The following is a 19,267-nucleotide window of genomic DNA, read 5'->3' on the forward strand; positions in this document are numbered from 1 at the left end:
GCCTAGCCGAGGAACTTCAAAGACAGAATTCACATACACGTCATGTTATAATTGCTGTTCTTCACCACTCTCAACTGTCACACTGATTTGCTTTAGGCTCTAAGCATAAGGAGGTTGGAGTTTTATCATTAGCAACAGCCATGCAGATCCCTCTATTTCCGTCCAAATGTGTTCTAAACTACTGACACAGCCATTGAGAAAACCAATATACTTGAGGACTAATGTGTTTCCTGAAGACAAAAGCCATGTCACACACAGATGTTTTGAATGCCTTGATAATCATCCACAGAAAAGCAAGGTGGTTGTTGAAATACAGCTGAAACAATTTCAAATGGTATCAGCTGAAATCCTTTATAGCACATTTAACCCAGTGACACTGACTCATGGCGATGTACAATGAAAGAGGAAGGTAATAAAAACAGACGTCCATAACTTGAGAGTTATCCAAATGCCTCACTGGTTAATATTTCTGAAACATGATGTTTTGTCTTCTCGCATGATCAGACATGTGGCGGTTCGAGATTGATAACATTTGCTAGTTTATCAAGTAATGACAATTCTTTTCTGGAATACAACTAACTAGACATATCAATATTCCAGTTACAAATGATATCAAGTGGACAAGGAAAAAAATCATTATTTTGAACCCTGAGTATGTTCAGAAATGTTAAAATGAACACTGTTTATCACCGCCACTGACAATGATTTAAATAAGACATCTAATGCACATATGGGTTGGAAGTGAACATGGAGACGCAGTGTTGTAGCCTTGAGACAGGCGGCAAGGTAGGACAGATCAATCAGTAAAGATTTCCTTGACGTCTCAAGATGACTCACAACAAGGTATACAAACACACTGTGAACTAAACAACCCAGGGAAGTCCACCACACCCGTCTCTACCTGACTTATTAAACCAATGTATGACTACTGAAGCGGTATAATGTAGTATTAACTACAGAGACCTGCTTGTCGAAGCCAATAACAACATAATAGTCAGACAGGATTACACTCAGACATGACACGACAAAACTGCGTATCTAATTGTTTCCCAAGACAAAAATGAGTATCTAGGTTAGCTTGGTGAGGACATTTAACCCATAAGGATAACAGAAAGGAGAACAGCTGACATATTACCACATAATGTGACCTACTTGCTTGTCTTCTGCGAAAGCATCCACATACGAAGTCCATTCATGGAGAGAGTATCCCAAACTGATCGACAGCGACTGCCGCGTCAGTACTGCACTTCCTGTTTGTTCTGGGCTGGCAAGGTATCAGGTACATCTCAGGTATACCAGAACCTCGTCAGTACAGGTAGACAGACACACAGGTAAATGACAGGTAGACTGTCACCTGGCTTGTACTTCACAGCAGTGTCTAGGTGTACAGAAGATCAATAAGAAACAGATAGACTGTCTGTATGCATGTAGCTTGCTAGCTCTCGGCTGTGCTGGTGTTTGCCTAGCTACAGCCTACGTGTAAACAGAGCGAGCTCGCAAGGTCTCTGTGACTGAGTGAGGGTGAGCTGGTAGCCTGACCTAACTAGACAACTCATACAAGTTGGCACTGGTAAAACTACTTGAGAAGTCACTCAGCTGTGGCCACGCTAAGAGGCATACAGGAAACTGTTACAATACGACAACACGTAGGCCATTCCCTGACCGGTACAGTCCTCCAGTCAGGTGGTGATAAATCACTGATAGTGCCCACTATCAGTTAAACGTTGTGGATACACATCTTCAGCATAGTGCACAAAAAAGTCAACGGCACATTTGAAACAGATCTTGCATTTTATCTGTTGATAAGGAAAGGAGAGATGGCTGACCTAGTAATGCCACTGCAGATTTGCAATTTTTTGTTCAGATTCTTCTCACATATATACACATAATATTTTTTTCAAAGCTTATCTTCAACCTGAAGTAAATAAGCTCACTTGTACTGGTGTACAACTTAATGATTGTACAAATACTTTCTGTTACGTCAACATGTATAACATACAAAATACAATATTTTAAATGTATTTCACGTCTGTTTTTCCATGAAATAAAATATTGGAGTACATGTGCCTCTCTCTGACGCACAAAACAAGAACAATACTTTATCCTTCTTATTTCCTGTTTCTATTTCCTGTTCCCAGTCTGGATTCTTCATAAATACACCTCTAAATTTTATCACAATGTAATTTAACTGGTAAACATGACCTAATTTTAAAAGTCACAATAAATTTACTATAAACTTAACCATAAAGAGTTTGACAATAACAATTTAAAAGTCCCACTGAGAATTCATGCTAAAAAAACACAAAATTTGGAAGAAAGCTTTGTAAATGTAAATATGAATAAAATATTTTATTTGTCCTGGTCAGCAATATCACAGAAATAACTTAGCAGCCTGGAAAAGGTTTGGTCTCAGTTCAGATGTTTTTTCAGTGTTCAATATAACTAATCAACATGGCCAACATCTGGGCGTGTATAAAAACTAGGCAGGTAATGAGGGGACGTTACAAAAACATGAAGGTGTACCAAACTAGGAAAATATTACAGGGCTCGATTTAAGGAGCTTTCAACTTTCACCAGGTGCATGTTGACAAGAGTGAGTGAGTGAGTGAGTGAGTGAGTGAGCGAGTATGCTTTCACGAAGCTTTTACCAATATTCAAGCAATATCACGGCAGAAGCATGTTGACAAGAAAACCTAGTTGCATCAGACAAAACCATGTTGCACCCTGGTCCCATAAATGTTGACAAAGTTGAAACACAGATGCATAAACTAGTCTGAATAAATAAAATCTCAGATCTGTGACAGCTTTATCACAAGTTTACAATGGCTTTGATGTTCATAGTTTGGCCCTCACTCTATGAAGGTTCATACTCCAATGAACCCACACAAAGTGAAAGTCAATTCTTGTTATTTTATATAACACTATTGTTTACCTTGATGGATCTATACACAATTTTATTGAGTATCTAGTGTGACTTCATGTTTACACTGACGGCCATACAACAGCCAGCTGTATCGCTGAATAAAATAGTATATATATATAATAGTATGTTCCACAGGGACATCTGTTGTCGTTTGTTTACAATAATTGCATTCAAACTAATATCATCATTGGATGAGAAAGGAGAGGACCTCAGCAAGTCAGTCAGACAGCGCATCATAATACATCTACATCAAGTACAAGACGTCAAAATGGCAACACGATAAACGTTACAAGATTTCCGAAGTTGTCAATGAACCTGTGGCGATTACATGTGTTGGTCATCACTGATCAGATCAATTGGCTGATCATTGAAAGGTGATTTTATAAGGATACTGATGTAAAATCATAGATTGCTGTAGACAGTAACCGTTAGTTTGGACATGGATCGAGTTGATACTACGATATTTTGTATGTGCATTTATTTGTTTTCTTCACAAGGATGGGTCATAGGAAGGATAATCGTGAACAATCATGCAGTTCTGACGTTTCTCAATGAATGCTGAAACCCTGAGTTCAAGATTAAAGATCCTAAATAATCAGAAACAATGCTTCCCCTAGGAATGTGGAAGTAGTCCGTCAGTTTTTACGTCATTCCATGAACACTCTTGAAAAACTTATGAACGTCAAATTGTGTCATTCATTACCCTTATTGTATTTTCGTCATTTCATGAACACTCTTGAACATGTTGAAAAACGGATGAAGGTCAAATTGTATCGCTCATACCCTTATGAACATCAATTTCGCAGTCAGGACCTCACGTCCAATGAAAAAGCTGCATATCATGTAAGCTTCACATTAAAAAATGATAAAAAAAAACATGTATACCTGTAAATTGTAAAAGTAACAGATGCACATAATCTTGAAGTACCTACATTTCGATGACAAGCCCAAGAAAGCCTGACAAATTACACAAAACACAGGGGTTAGTGGTATAGTATGGTACATAAAGCTTAGAAATAATGAGTGAGTTGTTATTGGGTTGAAAAGTAAGAGTAGGTTAGACACTAATTTGTGCATGTAGATTGTTTGTATTGTTTGCTGTTTAACGCCACACTCAGCAATATTCCAGCGATATGATATGGTATGTAAATAATCAAGTCTGGACCAGACAATCCAGCGATTGATATCATGAGCATCGATCCACGCAATTGGGATCGATGACATGCTTCAACCAAGTCAGCGAGCCTGACCACCCGATCCTGTTAGTCGCCTCTTACGTCAAGAACAATCGAGGCATGTATGAATACGTAATAGTATTATTGTCCGTGCCAAAAATATCTGAGTCCACTGACCCAAACTTGTCTCTGAGCAGATTTTATTTTTAGTATGTGGACAATTGCATTGCGAACCAAATTTTACTTGACTAACTCAATAACTCACGGTTTCAGAACAGTTTATTTTCTTGGTGCTGAAGTCTTTTTTGTCAAATTTGGTAATGACATAGAAGAATGACCTGTCAAAAAATGTTAAAATCATAAAATTACCCTAATGCCTTTAGCAAACTCACTGAGACTGGTGCTAAAATAATGTTTCTTCTGTACAACTCGCACCAAATATGTGTGAGGAAATAATTACCCTTGGGATGTAGTTCTCCACAGATCCACAGAACCAACACTGACTGATGAAGAAATAGATGTCTTCTTCTGTGAAACATCTGTGCCTATTGTAACACTGGTTAAACGGGATCGTGTGGTCAGGCTCGCCGACTTGGTTGATGCATGTCATCGTATCCCAACTGTGTGGTTATGCTCATGATCTCAATCACTGGATTGTTTGGTCCAGACTCGATTATTTGCAGACCGCCATCATATAGCTGGAATATTGCTGAGTGCGGCGTTAAACAACAAACAAACAAAGCTTACATAAACTTCATAGTTATCCAGTATCACCTAGTTAAATGACCTACGTAAGGGAAATTTATCTTATCCAAAAAGACATGCTTGAAGAAGAAATAACTGATTAGGTCACACAACTGATGTTAGACAAGACATATCGTTAACTAACCAGGGTGGCCTCTTGAAAATGTGTATTTTTAATCCCAACTACAAAACCCTTGTTTTCTTGTACTTAGGAGAGTCACTGAAATACACATTAAATGATTTTGCATGCCTGCGGGCTGGTGTCAATGATTTCAGAGCGCTTCACTGATTCCTGGTTACTGTAGTTGTTTTTCAAAATGAAATCAATACACATACCATAAATATAGATAACTACTTATGTCTTTCCTATGGTGAGTTTACATTTCTTTGATAACAAAAACAGGTCTGAAATTTTCTAATTGAATTCCAAACCCAGAGTTTTGGAGTGAGTGAGTGAGTGAGTTGGGTTTAACGGTGCTTTTTAACAGCATTCCAGTTATATCATGGCATGTCAGCTCAATGTGGGAGGAAAGCCTGAAGTGATGCAGGTCTCAGGTGTTTACCACTTCTGTGAAACCCATGAACACGGATATGGTGCTAACAAACCTAGAAACATAATGGGGGCTAGGGATGTCACAATTCACCGATTGTACCGATGCATCGGTAGAAAATTCTCACTATACGATATGAGATACATGTAAATTTTAATTGATACAAAATAATATTGAAATCGGTATCCATTTGTTTGCGTATCGATTGAGTATTTCGATCATCACATTTTCTGAAATTGACACATACAAAAACAGCCCGATAACAAAGCTACCTTTACTCGATTGTTGTGAGTCCAACAATATGCTTGTTTTTATTGGCTACTGAAGTGTTATTGAACTTTACAAAGAATGCAAACAGAATCAACCCTTTCTAAGTATTATTATTTTACAAAATAATCTACTGATAGTGATTAGATTACATAATTGTGAATGTGATATGTAATTATAAAGTTTGCTTCTAAATTTATGCATAAAAGGTCGGTATTGTTGTATCGAGATATATATCGTATCTTGACTTCAAAATCGCGATACGTATCGTATCGTGAGGTACCTGTATCGTGACAACCCCAATCGGGGCGAACCGGGATTAAAACCAATAATCATAGGTTTCTGGCATGCCCAAGGGACACAACTCCGCAATGTGAATTGCGGCGCCTTAGACGACTGGGCCACCCATGCTCCCTCCAGAGTTATGGAAATTGAGCACTCGGGAAGTCGCCTGAACAAGGGTTCACCCTGACTGTTAACCCCATGTGGTTCGTCTGGATCTTCACAGAGTTACCAGTTACCTCATATGAAACAGTGTATTCTATCTTTTTAAAGGTCAACATACAGTCAAGTTTCGTTAATCAGACACTCATTTATCCAACAATCAGCTTTATCAGACACTAATGGTGGGAACCGATTAAATCAGTGCTATTTAGACCCGTTAATCCGACAGTCTCGCACTCCAACTCCGACACCGACACAACGAATTACCGAAATCACTCATCAGTCTCATTAATCCGACACAGTGATCAGCGTATTCCGTGGTCATCTGCCCGCGAGTACACAGCCTGTGTTTTGATGCGAGACGAATCGGCTGGTAGCAGCATATTACAACAGCTGCAGAGAAAAACTTGCAGAACACTAAACAATTAATGCATTAAATAAAGAAAACAGGATAAATCACAGGCTTAGATTACCTCAATCTTATTAAAATCAGATACAAGTTCTCGCTATTGACGAGGACATTCCATTACAGGTGACGTCAGAACAACCTTTCACGAACTATGACCTACCAATGAAATGACCAACAGGAAGTTGACATTAGCCACTTAGAAAGCAGCTTTCTTAAGCTTTGGGTACCAGTTTCAAAGTTGCGACTTCCATTCCAGACTATGCTTTTTATAGTATTTTGGATAAGTAATACATTCCGTAACAGTTGTTTTGTGTTGAACTTTAGAGGTTGCATGATTAGAAAACATATTCAGCCAACAATGTAACATAACAATATGAATATTTATTCTATATTTTTAATTACGTGTTTGAATCCTTATCTATCGTGTAGTTGTCCGATTTTCAATCACGAACATTGACACTACTTAATTTTGTTTATACTCATTAATCCGACATAATCATATGCAACCATCGATGTCGGATTAACAGGACTTGACTGTAGTTTGTCTGCCAACTTATTCTTGGGAAAGTATGTCACTGAACAATGGCACATTTGTTGATTATTTTAGAAATCCATTACATCTTATCATAATTTCATAAAATGGAACAACTATTGATATAACTGTACATGACTTTCCTATATGTTAAAAAATAAAACAAAACATCTTCAACAAGTTTTAATCCTGTAATTACCCCAAAACAAAACCAATGTTTCTCAGAGGCGCCTGACATGTACACATGAAGGACAAGTAATTAATCTGAAATAGTTAAACTTACCATTTATCTCAGCAAAGCAAGTCCAATCACAGTGTGGTACTTTAAATATCTGCACTGTTGATCATAATATTGTCAGCCATAACGACACATAAACAAAGCTTCCTTATTTTTGTTGAGTCAGATATGACAGGCAATATACCAAGTGACCATTATGGCTTAAACTATGCATGAATGTGCACAAACCTTGGTTTCTGTGTTCTATAAGTTAAGAACTTTCATTTGTGGCTTTTAAGATAGGTGTGTGGGAATGGCCATTTTATTTGCTATGTCAACAAAGATGACACGTCATTTTTCTCACCTGGCTGGTGTGACTGTGTACTGACAGTACATAGATGATTAGTTCGATCAGTCAGCATCACAATTCACTTTAACATGTCAAAATTACCAGTTATCTGATAAGTAGTAAGGCTGCACATTATTTGTTCAAACTAACATATTTATTCAGATTGTTTTGTAGGCTAAGTTGTAAAAAAACACTCCCAGAAAACATCACCCTATTTTCTTTTATTAGTTTCTTATCACCCTTAACAAAGGGTCGGTTAGGTGAAGATTTGCTGACTTTCAAAATGTGTAGGAAACTGCGTGACGTAGTCGTACTGACTTTCAACAGAGCTTCAGAGTGACATATGATTCTGTAGTTTTACTCAGTTTTCCAGTATTGTTTTTTATTTATTGAAATAAAAACATTACTTGTGCTTCTAATGTTGTGCTTCTCTTGAAGAATATCCTAATTCAAATTTCCCCCTTCAGAATAAACAGTTTTAACCTCTCATACTTTGAAATACTGATTAGAAGCTCTGCATTCAATTAAAATAATGTTTTTAACTCAAATTTTGAAGCATAAAGAGTGAGTGAGTGAGTTATAATTTTACATTGCATCGGCAATATTGCAGCCATATCGCGATGAGAATAAGTAGATTAGAATACAATTCTGGTGCATAATGAATCGATACATATATCACATTACACATATGCTTGAGAAGTTATTTTGCTGTATTAAGATAAATATAGTCACTACAAGACATAAATATAGTTCTCTTACCAGGTTTCTTTACAAATAATGCATGCGATACTACTCAATGTTTGCTAAGGACGACACCTTTGGCAATAGATGACTATTTTGGTTCTTAGTAAATGTTGAGCAGTATTGTTCATATTATTATCAGGACAATTTTTCACCTTATTTATCTAGATTTATTTGCATGACATTACTATTATACAGTGCATGCTGTTCCAAACTACATAATTTGGCTGAAATATTGCAAAATATTAAGCCATTCACTTTATGTTATCAACCATAGAATGCATTTCTGTATCAAAGACAACAAAAGCCCAATGATAAAATATCCAAAGAACAGCTACTTGAATAAAATATGTGAAATAAATAATGGCCTTGGTAAATGTGGAGTTGTTGGCCTGGGTCCAAATAAACATTCCTCCAGGCCCAAGTAATAAACAGTTAGTGGCTGACATAACACAGCACATTTATTACTTACTGTGCTGCACAAGGTCAATGTGAACTAACTAATGATCTCATATAATTGCATTGTTGCTTCAGACGTGCAGCAGTAAATAACTGATGCTGGAGCAACCTATGGCTCTCATACCTCACTGGCTGTTTTCTTTACTTTTAAAAAACACTGAAGAGACCCTATTGTTAACCTTGTTAACATCTGTTTTTAAACAATGTAGATAATGGGAGTTTTACTGCATGTCCCCTATAGACTTGCGATCTGTGCCTTTACAATGGACATACACTCCACTTGTCCGTAAAGCTTTGTTTGTTTGTTTGTTTGTTGCATAACGTCACACTCAGCAATATTCCAGCTATATGACAGCAGTCTGTAAATAATTGAGTCTGGACCAGAGAATCCAGTGATTGACATTATTAGCATTGATCCACACAATTGGGATACAGTCAGGCTCAACCTGACCAATGAGTCTGACCACCCGATGCCGTTAGTCGCCTCTTACAACAAGCATAGTCACCTCTTACGGCAAGCATGGGTTGCAGAAGACCTATTCTACCCCAGATCTCCACGGGTCTGTCCGTAAAGCAAGTAGATTTGGCAACGTGGAACTATACTTATATATACTCAATACTTATCAGTTTATGGTGTTTATATTGACACAAATGATTTAAAAGATTAGATAAGTGTTGGCTGTTTAATAGTCTTCATCAATACTACAAATAAATAATCAAGTTTGAAAGGAAGCAGTGTCTTAGCATGAACAACTGTCAGTCACAAGGCATGATGAGAGTCATGTCCCATTAAGCACCCAATCCTTCTTGTATTTGGCTCAAGAGGTGTTTGGAAACAAATCAAAATTGTTGTATTTAAGAAATAAATGACGAGTGAAAGTTGTTTATCACACAATAAAACACTGGAGGAAGAATAAACCATGAGGGGTGCAGTGTTTTATTGTACGATAAACAATTCCCACTCATTTCTTATATGAGATATCAACATTTTGTCCAGCCTTTTTAAGGATGTCAATAAATTGTACAAGCTTTAAGAACATGTACCCTTATTTAAATAAAGATGACTCCCTGAATAGAATCTTGACCTCGGCAATGTTGAACAACTCCATTTTAATTTCTCGCAATTTTCCCGTCGATTATCTGCACCTTTTCTCCGAATACCTGTAGTCATATCTCTCCCACTTTTGGGTGTGATTGTTTGGCCAATGTGTTCATCTGCGCTGTCCAGCCACATCTGTTGGGAACAACTCACTGGACACTTCCCTCTCGAAAATGTCGACCAATTTATGATGTTGTCAAGTTGCGAGTGCATGTTCGATTCTCCAGAAATGACATAATAGGACAATGTTTTATCGTGAAATAAACCACACTTCGTTCTTCATTGTTCTCTGCGATTTATAATGAGTGAGTGAGTGAGTGAGTGAGTGAGTGAGTGAAAGCAAGTGAGTGAGTGAGTGAGTGTGGCCACTTTGATGAAACTGAAGAGCATGGTATGGTTTCTTTACATGATGAAATACACTGAGAATGACTGAGGAATGGACATAAGAAGTTTTGGCTTCCAGTATGGTCAAAGTGAGAAAGGTCACATCTAGGTTACCACAAAAAATATTGCAAAAAAATCCCCAAAACAAACCAGAACATATATATTCAGCCCCAATACAAACTACACATATATACCAAATTTCATTACATTTTGAAAACAAATGCCAGAGTATTGGCAATAAAACTATTCAAATAGGGCTGCAGTGATGGCTAGTTTGAAATTCGGATTCAAACCTCTTGAACAGATTAGTGTGACATCACTGGTGAGAACAATCACGTGAAGATTCAGCTTCATTGGTCCTGTGTTTTCTGCAGTGATCATGTTTTCAATGTGAAGAAATGCATTTTGAGAGAATTTAGGAGCACGTCAATATGACTCCTTATGATGTGATTTTCATTCTATCCTGACCTCAGTTGAGGGTTTGCAGGTGAGCTGAATAAAAAGATATCAATCAAGGAATGTTTCCCAAACATTTCAAGTAAGGACTGCTCACAACTCTTATCACTGGATCCAAGGTTTGGGGTGAACTTGAATATTCTAAACATATCCCGAAATATCTTACACTATACAGATCCTGCCTCCATTGGTGAAACTTGAGGCAATTTCAAAATTGCCACAGGCAGTTTGGAAGTTAACGTTATTGTTCTTTTACTGAGGTTTCAGCCTTTTTAGTTTCATGAGCATATTGATAACATATCAAACACGCAAACACCTGAACACATGCCTTGCATACTAATTTCTAAGATTAATATCACTAACATCTTTCCTTTGTGACAGTGAAGTTTTAAGAAAAATGTACTATTCTCATTTTGACACTCAAAATCTAATGCATCCAAATTAATCCAATGATTCCTGATGGCATTGGCAATAACAGTTTATTGGATAATGAACATGAAGTTCATGAACTGGACATGCCTCACTTACTCTTCCAGACCAGTGGTCAAGTGAACTTACATAACGAGGGTCATACTTGTGTAGACTGCGACTTTAGCCACTAGTCCAAAGCCAAAGCTAAGAACATTCTGTTTGGTCTCGTTACCTCAGCTAATACTAGTCAATATGTATCAACACATACTGATTATTATGCTAAGTGCCAAGTTCAGCCTGGCACACTTGCGGTAAAGTAAGTTTAGTGCTGATAGTTACTAATCATACTCATTCTTATTTTACATTTCTTTGTTTGTTGTTTAACGCAGCACTCAGCAATATTCCAGCTATATGACGGCAGTCTGTAAAATAATCAAGTCTGGACCAGACAATCCAGTGATTGACATCATGGGCATCGATCCACGCAATTGGGATCGATGACATGTATCAACCAAGTCAGCGAGCCTGACCACCTGCTCCCGTGAGTCGCCTTTTACGACAAGCACAGTCGCCGTTTTAGACAAGTATGGGTTGCCGAAGACCTATTCTATCCCGGAACTCTTAGAGCAACCTTCCAGCCACATCATGGAAGGGCCACATCATGAATGAGGAACTGAATCCTTACAAGTTACAACACCATAACTAACACCATTCTTGTATTTCTATGTACATCTACACGATACATAAGTAAGCGTGACACTTCAAACAAATACAACTGCATTTCATATATGGAAACCACAGATAAGCTCCTGGATAGCAAATGGCCTGAAATCCACCAGTTTCAGTCGTCAGTCTGGGTCATTGTTTAACAGGTGTGGTGAGGTGAAATGGGGTTTAACGTCACGTCCAAGATTATTGCACTTATACAGCGATGTGCATGCACGTGTGTGTTCGTGTGTGGCTGCTTGTACTAGTCGCGACTGATGCCGATTTATAGTGCTAGCTGACTCCGAGCCGACCAGTCCTTGTTTTAGCCCCTTAATGCCGAGCGCCAGACAGGGTAACAACAAGTACCATCTTTTAACGTCTTTTGGTATGACGCGGCCGGAGATCGAACCCTAGACCTTCTGCTCTCAGGGCAGGTCCATTGCTAAACAACAGGAGAGCACACTACAATTGTGTGCATTCCCTTCAATGTAATAAAGCATTTCTTCCTTTCCTTTTGACTGCATACAAAACTTTTCTGCCTAGGAAAATTTTGAACAAAAATAATAATATTCAAAGTGATCACACAAAGAAATAAACACATAGACAAAATCTTTATTCTTTGAAACATTCTTAAAAGTGTTTAATTATCAAAGGCACACTCTGCCTACAAACAATGTTTGGTTCTTCATGTCTTATTTAAACGTGAAATTGGCAGTGATTTCTGCTTCAACAGTCTCAATATGATATTTGACTCAGTTTGGTATAGCAAATTAGGGCTGGGCTGAGTCCAAATTTACTACCCGGGTACCCAACCCCCTACTACCCGACCCTACCCGGATACCCGCTGTAGGTCTCAAGAGGTAGGTACAAACTGTCCGATAGAGAAAAATTTGACCGTAGCCCTGGCAAATTGTGTTTAGATACACGCACAAAACGATCTGGTGTATACACTGAAAAAAGTCAGAAGGAATGGGCGTAGTAGTCAGAAAAAACTGAGAACATTAGTGACTTGTAGTTTAAAGATACAATTCTAGATAATTTTTGTCTTTAACTAATATATCACGTGGCTAGCCACGGGTCCTGGTAGTCCTGTGGGTACCCGGGTCCTACTCATTACCCACCCGACCCAGCCCTAAAGAAAATGTACAAATATTGCACTTTTTTCTGGGTAAATAACAGGGATACTTCAAAACTTAATCAGTGATGCAACATCACAAAGGGGTGTGGAAATAAAAAAAAATATATTGATGTCCACTTGTCCTGATTCCCCCAGGAAGTAAACTGTCAAAACATACGTGCCACTGAGTTGAAGATAAAGTGTACCGAATGAGATAAGCACAACATATCTCAGCAGAATATCAAAATTTGTAGCTATTTGTAAAATATTTGTTTGTACCTGGTGAATCACCTCTAGAAATGTGCAAAAGCTAGTTGTCCAACTGGCAGGAGAATAGCACAGTATTTCTGCCGCTCTGATTTGGCAGAAGACCTCAATGAAAACATCCACATGAATACATCCAAACAGACTCATGTATTTTTATTTCTCAACTCACAAGGAATATACCACCAGGACGAGTGTGTGTCTAACCAATGAAATATGATGTGTGCGGCTAATGCATTCATGACGTTAATTACAGCCTATAAAAGACAATACAGGTCCTGAGTGAATGAGCCTCAGAAATTCATGTTTTAAAACTACTCCTGAGGACTTGTGGAAACCTTATTTGTAACTAATCCTGCTAGATCTTTGATCTGACTCTCAAACCTCTTTCAATATTTTCTGATACCTGTGTGCAAGAAATTCAGGGAAAGAGTCTTGACCATTCCTGATGCAAAATAAATTGTCTCTCTAAGCTGTCATAGTGCCGATGTTTCTCTTCTTGTTTCCTCCTCGAACTGTTTCTAATTTTTGGCTGGGGACTTGGCTCCATTTTAGAATTTCACATGGTAGATGTTGCAAGGCTCAGAGAATCATGTACCTACGGCATCATGTTGCATGACTCAGAACTTTCGAAACACTGAAAGCTAACCCAATAGGATAAACTATGAGTCTAATGTTTTAAGTGATCAGAGTAATGAAAGGAGCTAATAGACACTGCCTGCAATAACAAGCTTCCTTGAGCAACAGACATAAACAACTTAATCTGGTTCATGACAGAACTATGTTCACATTTTCTGCCTGATTTATTCAGTTCCGATTTGTAGAAAAATAGAAATATTAAGTACATGATCAGAATTATAGTTCAAATGCAACTAGTCAATGAGGCAGGTTTAGAAATGAACTCAAAACCTTTACTAGCCAGGGAAAGACTAAATTGTCCTTGTAATGTAAGAACGATGGGGAATTTGTACAAGCCCCAGGCTAGCAGGCTAGTATTTACTCCTAACCCTGTGAGCCTAATGTAATACAGAAACTACCATCATTGGATTTTTGCTTGACATCAGCACAATTCAGCTGTTTTGGTCTAGCAGACAAACCTGAATTTTCAAAGGATGAATGGGAGCATGTATTTCCCCTAAATATCCATGACCCAGTCACAGGACAATCTCAAGACTAATCATGTGATGCAAAGAGTTAATGAACATTTTACACTCCTACTGGCGATATTAGGTCACAATGAATAGGGGGGGTCAGCTATAATCGGCTTCACACATTGTACCTATGTGGGGATAGAACTTGGGCCTTCAACATGGTTAACAAACACTTTAACCAGTAGACTAACCAACTGCCCTTGCTGCAGGTACATAAGGGTACACAGATATTACAATTTACAGTTCTACGTAGGATATTTAGGAATGAAAACAAAATCTTTTCACTTCAACTGTTGAATCATCTACTGTATATGAACGCGGATAAGCCGACCCCGTAGATAAGCCGAGGTGTTAATTTGACCATTGAAATACGAAAGAAAATGATATGACCCGCAGATAAGCCGAATCAGGAATTGAAAGACAAAAAACACTGCGAAGTCGGACTGCAAGACATGTGCCGGTACTCGCAGATATTCAAAAATATAAGATGAAAAACGTTGTAATTATATTGAAAAAGGAAAAAGTCATTATTATTTCTAATAAAGATTTAACAAACCAGTCATCCACTTTCATAATATGGGAAGCTGTTTCTCGTGGGTTTTTTTAATCTCATAATGATCGTTATATGTTGCCATCAACAACCAAGCGCCATTTTGTGAATCGGTGTATATAGAATTATGAACCCGTGGGAAAATATATCAGCTGGAGCGAAGACTCGCAGTTTGAATTCAGCATCGTAAGCATGGCGTTTTCGTCTAAAACTCATGATGAAAATGTCGTCAGTAAAAATATACCAACTTTTATAACCCCCTTTACACCACTATTGTATGTTTATGCAATTGAATTAAATAAACTATCATACTATGAACACATTGAATGACCATCACTTACTCACAGGCTTCTCCAGTTTATTAAACTAATCTCTCGAAAACAAAGGAATAAGCCCCTACTCCCAACACGATCGCTAAGCACCCACAACTTGAAAATGTTTGTGTAAACAACATGACAATACCAATCGGCCCGTTATTATCAATGCTCATTTCCTTGTGTACCGTGTTGCTTTAAACAACAGGAAGCAATCACAGTGGTCACCGTTTGTGACGTTACAGGAAACAGCTGATCGCATGTTTTTGCAAATGGCGAACGGAATAACTCGCTGATACAGTTGTTTATTTGCCTCTTTCAATAAAGGTAGACACTTGTTCACTATCAATTTATGAACAATGCAAAACGTACGTAATAGCTATTGGCGATTTTATCTGGGGATTATATATTATAGCTGTGAATTACATATATTGTTACATGTAAAGATTGTGGAGTTTACGAAGAACGATAAACTTTGAACATTCAATTGAAAACTTATTATCGGAAGTAGTAACATGCATAACATTTGTTTAATAATGACAACATTGGTGTATAATAAAAACTTTATTGATAATTTATAACAATAGTGGCTCTAGTCGTGGCAACTTCCAAACTTTCGGGAAGTTGTAATCTATCGGACCGTCAGTCAGGCGATGTTTCTGACAGATCACGATCTGAAAAATGCTCTCATGAAAGTGTATCCCGTGGATAAGCCGACCCCTTTCTACAGAATCTTTTTTCTGGTCCTCAAAATTCGGCTTATACGCGGTCATATACGGTACTATACAGTGCCTGCCTCTTGGTGATATCACCAATAATGAGACTTGTCAGCAATTCTACCTGGCAGTGCCATATCTCACACACACCATTTGACCTATTTATCTCCACAACACTTACAGGCTGTGCAACAAGCTGTGTTGTGACCATGCATCCTATACTAGGATCAAGAGGCCAATAAATCAATACATAAAATGGTCAAAGGGAAGTAACTCTCTTTCTTCTTCCTTAGTCCTCGACACATCTTTTCAATTTGGAGTTTGGACAATGACACATATAACAGCTTTAATTGCTGTTAGTGTTATTGAAAGTTATATAAACTGCATGGAAAAATACTATCAAGATGTTTGCAAAAGATTTTGAGGAACTTAGTATGGAGATATGATTAATAATGAACTTTGAACTGTGTTCTATGATGAAACTAAGCACAATATTACATCAAGTTTGCAGCTTGTGCTGACACGTTTACATCTAGGTGTTATAACAACAACTGCCTCATTTTAACTGAGATATTGATGTTTTTCTTCTGCTTCATGTCAAGTTTGGACGTAACCATCCAACACCATGTCATATCTAAAATGGAAACTTTCAATTGGCATATGATTTATGTAATACTGAATTTCACTTAATTTTCTCAGGAAATCCACTTAAATAAATCCAATGAAACACTGCTCCTCTCCTATTAGTATAGAAAGTGTTCCATAAATTTGAAAAGAATCCACACTGCAGGTCGCACCAATGTTGAAGTTAAAAAAACCAACATTTTAAGTTCAAAACATGTAAAAATTAATACTTTCTCAGAAAATGCACATATCAAAAGCACATTTTGCACTGCACCTCTTCTATTGGTATGGAATTTGATCCCATAAATTTGAAGAGAATCCATGCTTTGGTTTTCAAGTTACAGGTCACACAAATGTTAAGGTAAAAAAAGAAAGAAAATTAGCTGTATTTTTTCAGAAAATCAATGCACCTCTCCTATTGTAATACAAAGTGTTCAAGTTTGAAAAGAATCTATGCAGTAGTTTTCAAGTGACAGGTCACACAATCAAATGTCCTTAGAAGGACGGATGGAATTCCTTGGCCTAACTGTATTCCCCATGGGGATAGGGATGAAGGTGGGTGTGGCTAAGGGTGCTTTTACCAATAATACATGTTACCTACCCAGCGTTAGAAATTGGCACTAGTCCTGTAGTCCTTGCCAAACTGCCCAATGGTGACTGTATCATAGTAGACTATAGAAATTTGCTATATGTTAGCATTATAACAGTGGACCAAAACTGTTAGTTTCTACCACTGCTACCTTATCTATATTTCACAATGATACATGCACAGCTTTAGAAATTGGCACCAGCCCCATAGGCCTTGCCAAACTGCCCAATTGTTAGGGTATCATAAGGACTTGTAGTGAGTAAGTGAGTGAGTATGGTTTTACGACACTTATAGCAATATTCAAGCAATATCAGGGCGGGGGCAGTAAAAATGGGCTTCACACGTTGTACCCATGTTGGAATCGAACCCGGGTCTTCGGCTTGAGGAGTAAACGCTTTAACCGCGAGGCTACTTGACCGCCCCCATAAGGACTTATAGAAATTTGCCATTTTTAAGGGTTTTGCTATATGTTAGGATAGTTATCATTATACAGACTAGTAGACCCAAAACAGTTAGTTTCTATTGCTCCATGCAGCAATTCTGGATCAATGACTCACTATTACCTTAACATTTTCAAAACAGCCATCATGGAAGCAAGTTGGTCTGTGGGTTGGGTTTGGGGTTGGGGTTGGGGTTGAGTTCAGCGTGTGGAGATATTACTCTTTAATTATATATTCAACATGTGTACAGCGTTTTTGGTGGCATATTTATGTGCTGGTCATGTGGATCGGTAGCAAACAGGGTGTATGATTAGTAATAATTTCATCACTGACAATATGGAAGGGTACAAGAACTTGCATGTGAGCATCTGTGGATGCACTAAAAGTGTCATTTTGAAACAATGGATGATGATGATAGTATACATCAGTTACATCATAACAACCTTCATCACTGACAATATGGAAGGGGTACAAGAACTTGCATGTGAGCATCTGTGGATGCACTAAAAGTGTCATTTTGAAACAATGGATGATGATGAAAGTATACATCAGTTACATCATAACAACCTCCTTCAGTGACAGGGCTCCAGTCTAAATGTCTAAATGAGCTGCCAAATGGTGGCAGATTTCTCACAGGCTGCAATGAATGATATTAAACTTAGAATGAATCAACTGGTGCTCAGTTAAGGACTGACTGTGCATTTTCTTTAGTTCATTGAGGTATGAATCGAAAAACCGATGCGCAAACTGTATGAATGCGCATAGCGGATTCTTACAAAAGTTTGCACACCGGTTTTTCGATTTTTTCATACCAACAGTTGAATCAGTTAAACTATCATATTGGTTGCTTTGAAAACTTCCTTTTTCCTCATTGGTTTTTGTGGAGAAAGTTTACATGTTGCAAATATTTAACGTATGCTTAAGACTGCATTCAATGACCATTGGTCACACATTACACAAGTGATAACATGGGTTGCATTCGTGTAATGTTATTGCCTTGTCTTGCCTTGAGTGTATGAATCCTAGGATCATGCAGTCTAGGTTTATCAGTGTAGTAGCCATGAGACTGACATTTTATTCAACCTTACCTTTTGGGGCATAGGCTGACTCAGTGTTTATCATGGATATTGCAGATCTAATGGAAATCTTACAGTAAAAGAATGTATATCTTACTTGCAGCCCCCGTGGGTGTGGCTCCTTGAGCCCCGTCAGACTCTCGCTGACCTGTCCCCCCTGCGGCATTGTTGGCAGGGGTGTCCTGTCCAGACATTAGACTTGATGATGGCGGTTTTCCGCTCCCTGATCGTTCCCGGGCAGATCCCGAACCACTGCTGCGGCACCCGGTAGGCGGATTGACTCCTTGACGCCGAGCCCACGCAGAGGAACGCCGCCCACTGAAAAATGTCCATAATACTCTAATAAATCACACAAAACTTAATCCTATTTTATATTCTCTGCCACATTTTTAAACTGCACATATTTCCGAACCCCTACACAATACATAACCACACGCTTAATGATGTAATCAAGGTATACGGTTCAAAATCCACTGAACACATCAAAGTGTTGCCGCTGAAGTTATGTTTACGAGCCACTAAGTAATAAAAACATACCTCAAAACTTACTTTTTCAC

At 38.0% G+C, this 19,267-nt stretch overlaps 1 protein-coding gene across 5 annotated transcripts in view; it reads right to left on the reverse strand.

Annotated features, from left to right (window-relative positions):
* The window catches only part of LOC139447700 (E3 ubiquitin-protein ligase TRIP12-like), an 88,041-nt gene that overhangs the window by 56,017 nt on the left and 12,757 nt on the right, over positions 1-19,267 (reverse strand). For 3 of the 5 annotated variants that reach the window (XM_071229143.1, XM_071229144.1, XM_071229142.1), the window contains exon 4: positions 18,808-19,028. In XM_071229143.1, the coding sequence (XP_071085244.1) occupies positions 18,808-19,028 (221 nt within the window). Of the gene's footprint in view, positions 1-1,135; positions 1,495-18,807; positions 19,029-19,267 lie in introns of those variants that run through there. The other 2 variants (XM_071229146.1, XM_071229148.1) reach the window with 2 other exon arrangements.

The sequence above is a fragment of the Haliotis cracherodii genome, unplaced genomic scaffold (assembly GCF_022045235.1).
Source record: "Haliotis cracherodii isolate W230 unplaced genomic scaffold, xgHalCrac1.p SCAF_7, whole genome shotgun sequence".
NCBI lineage: Eukaryota > Metazoa > Mollusca > Gastropoda > Lepetellida > Haliotidae > Haliotis > Haliotis cracherodii.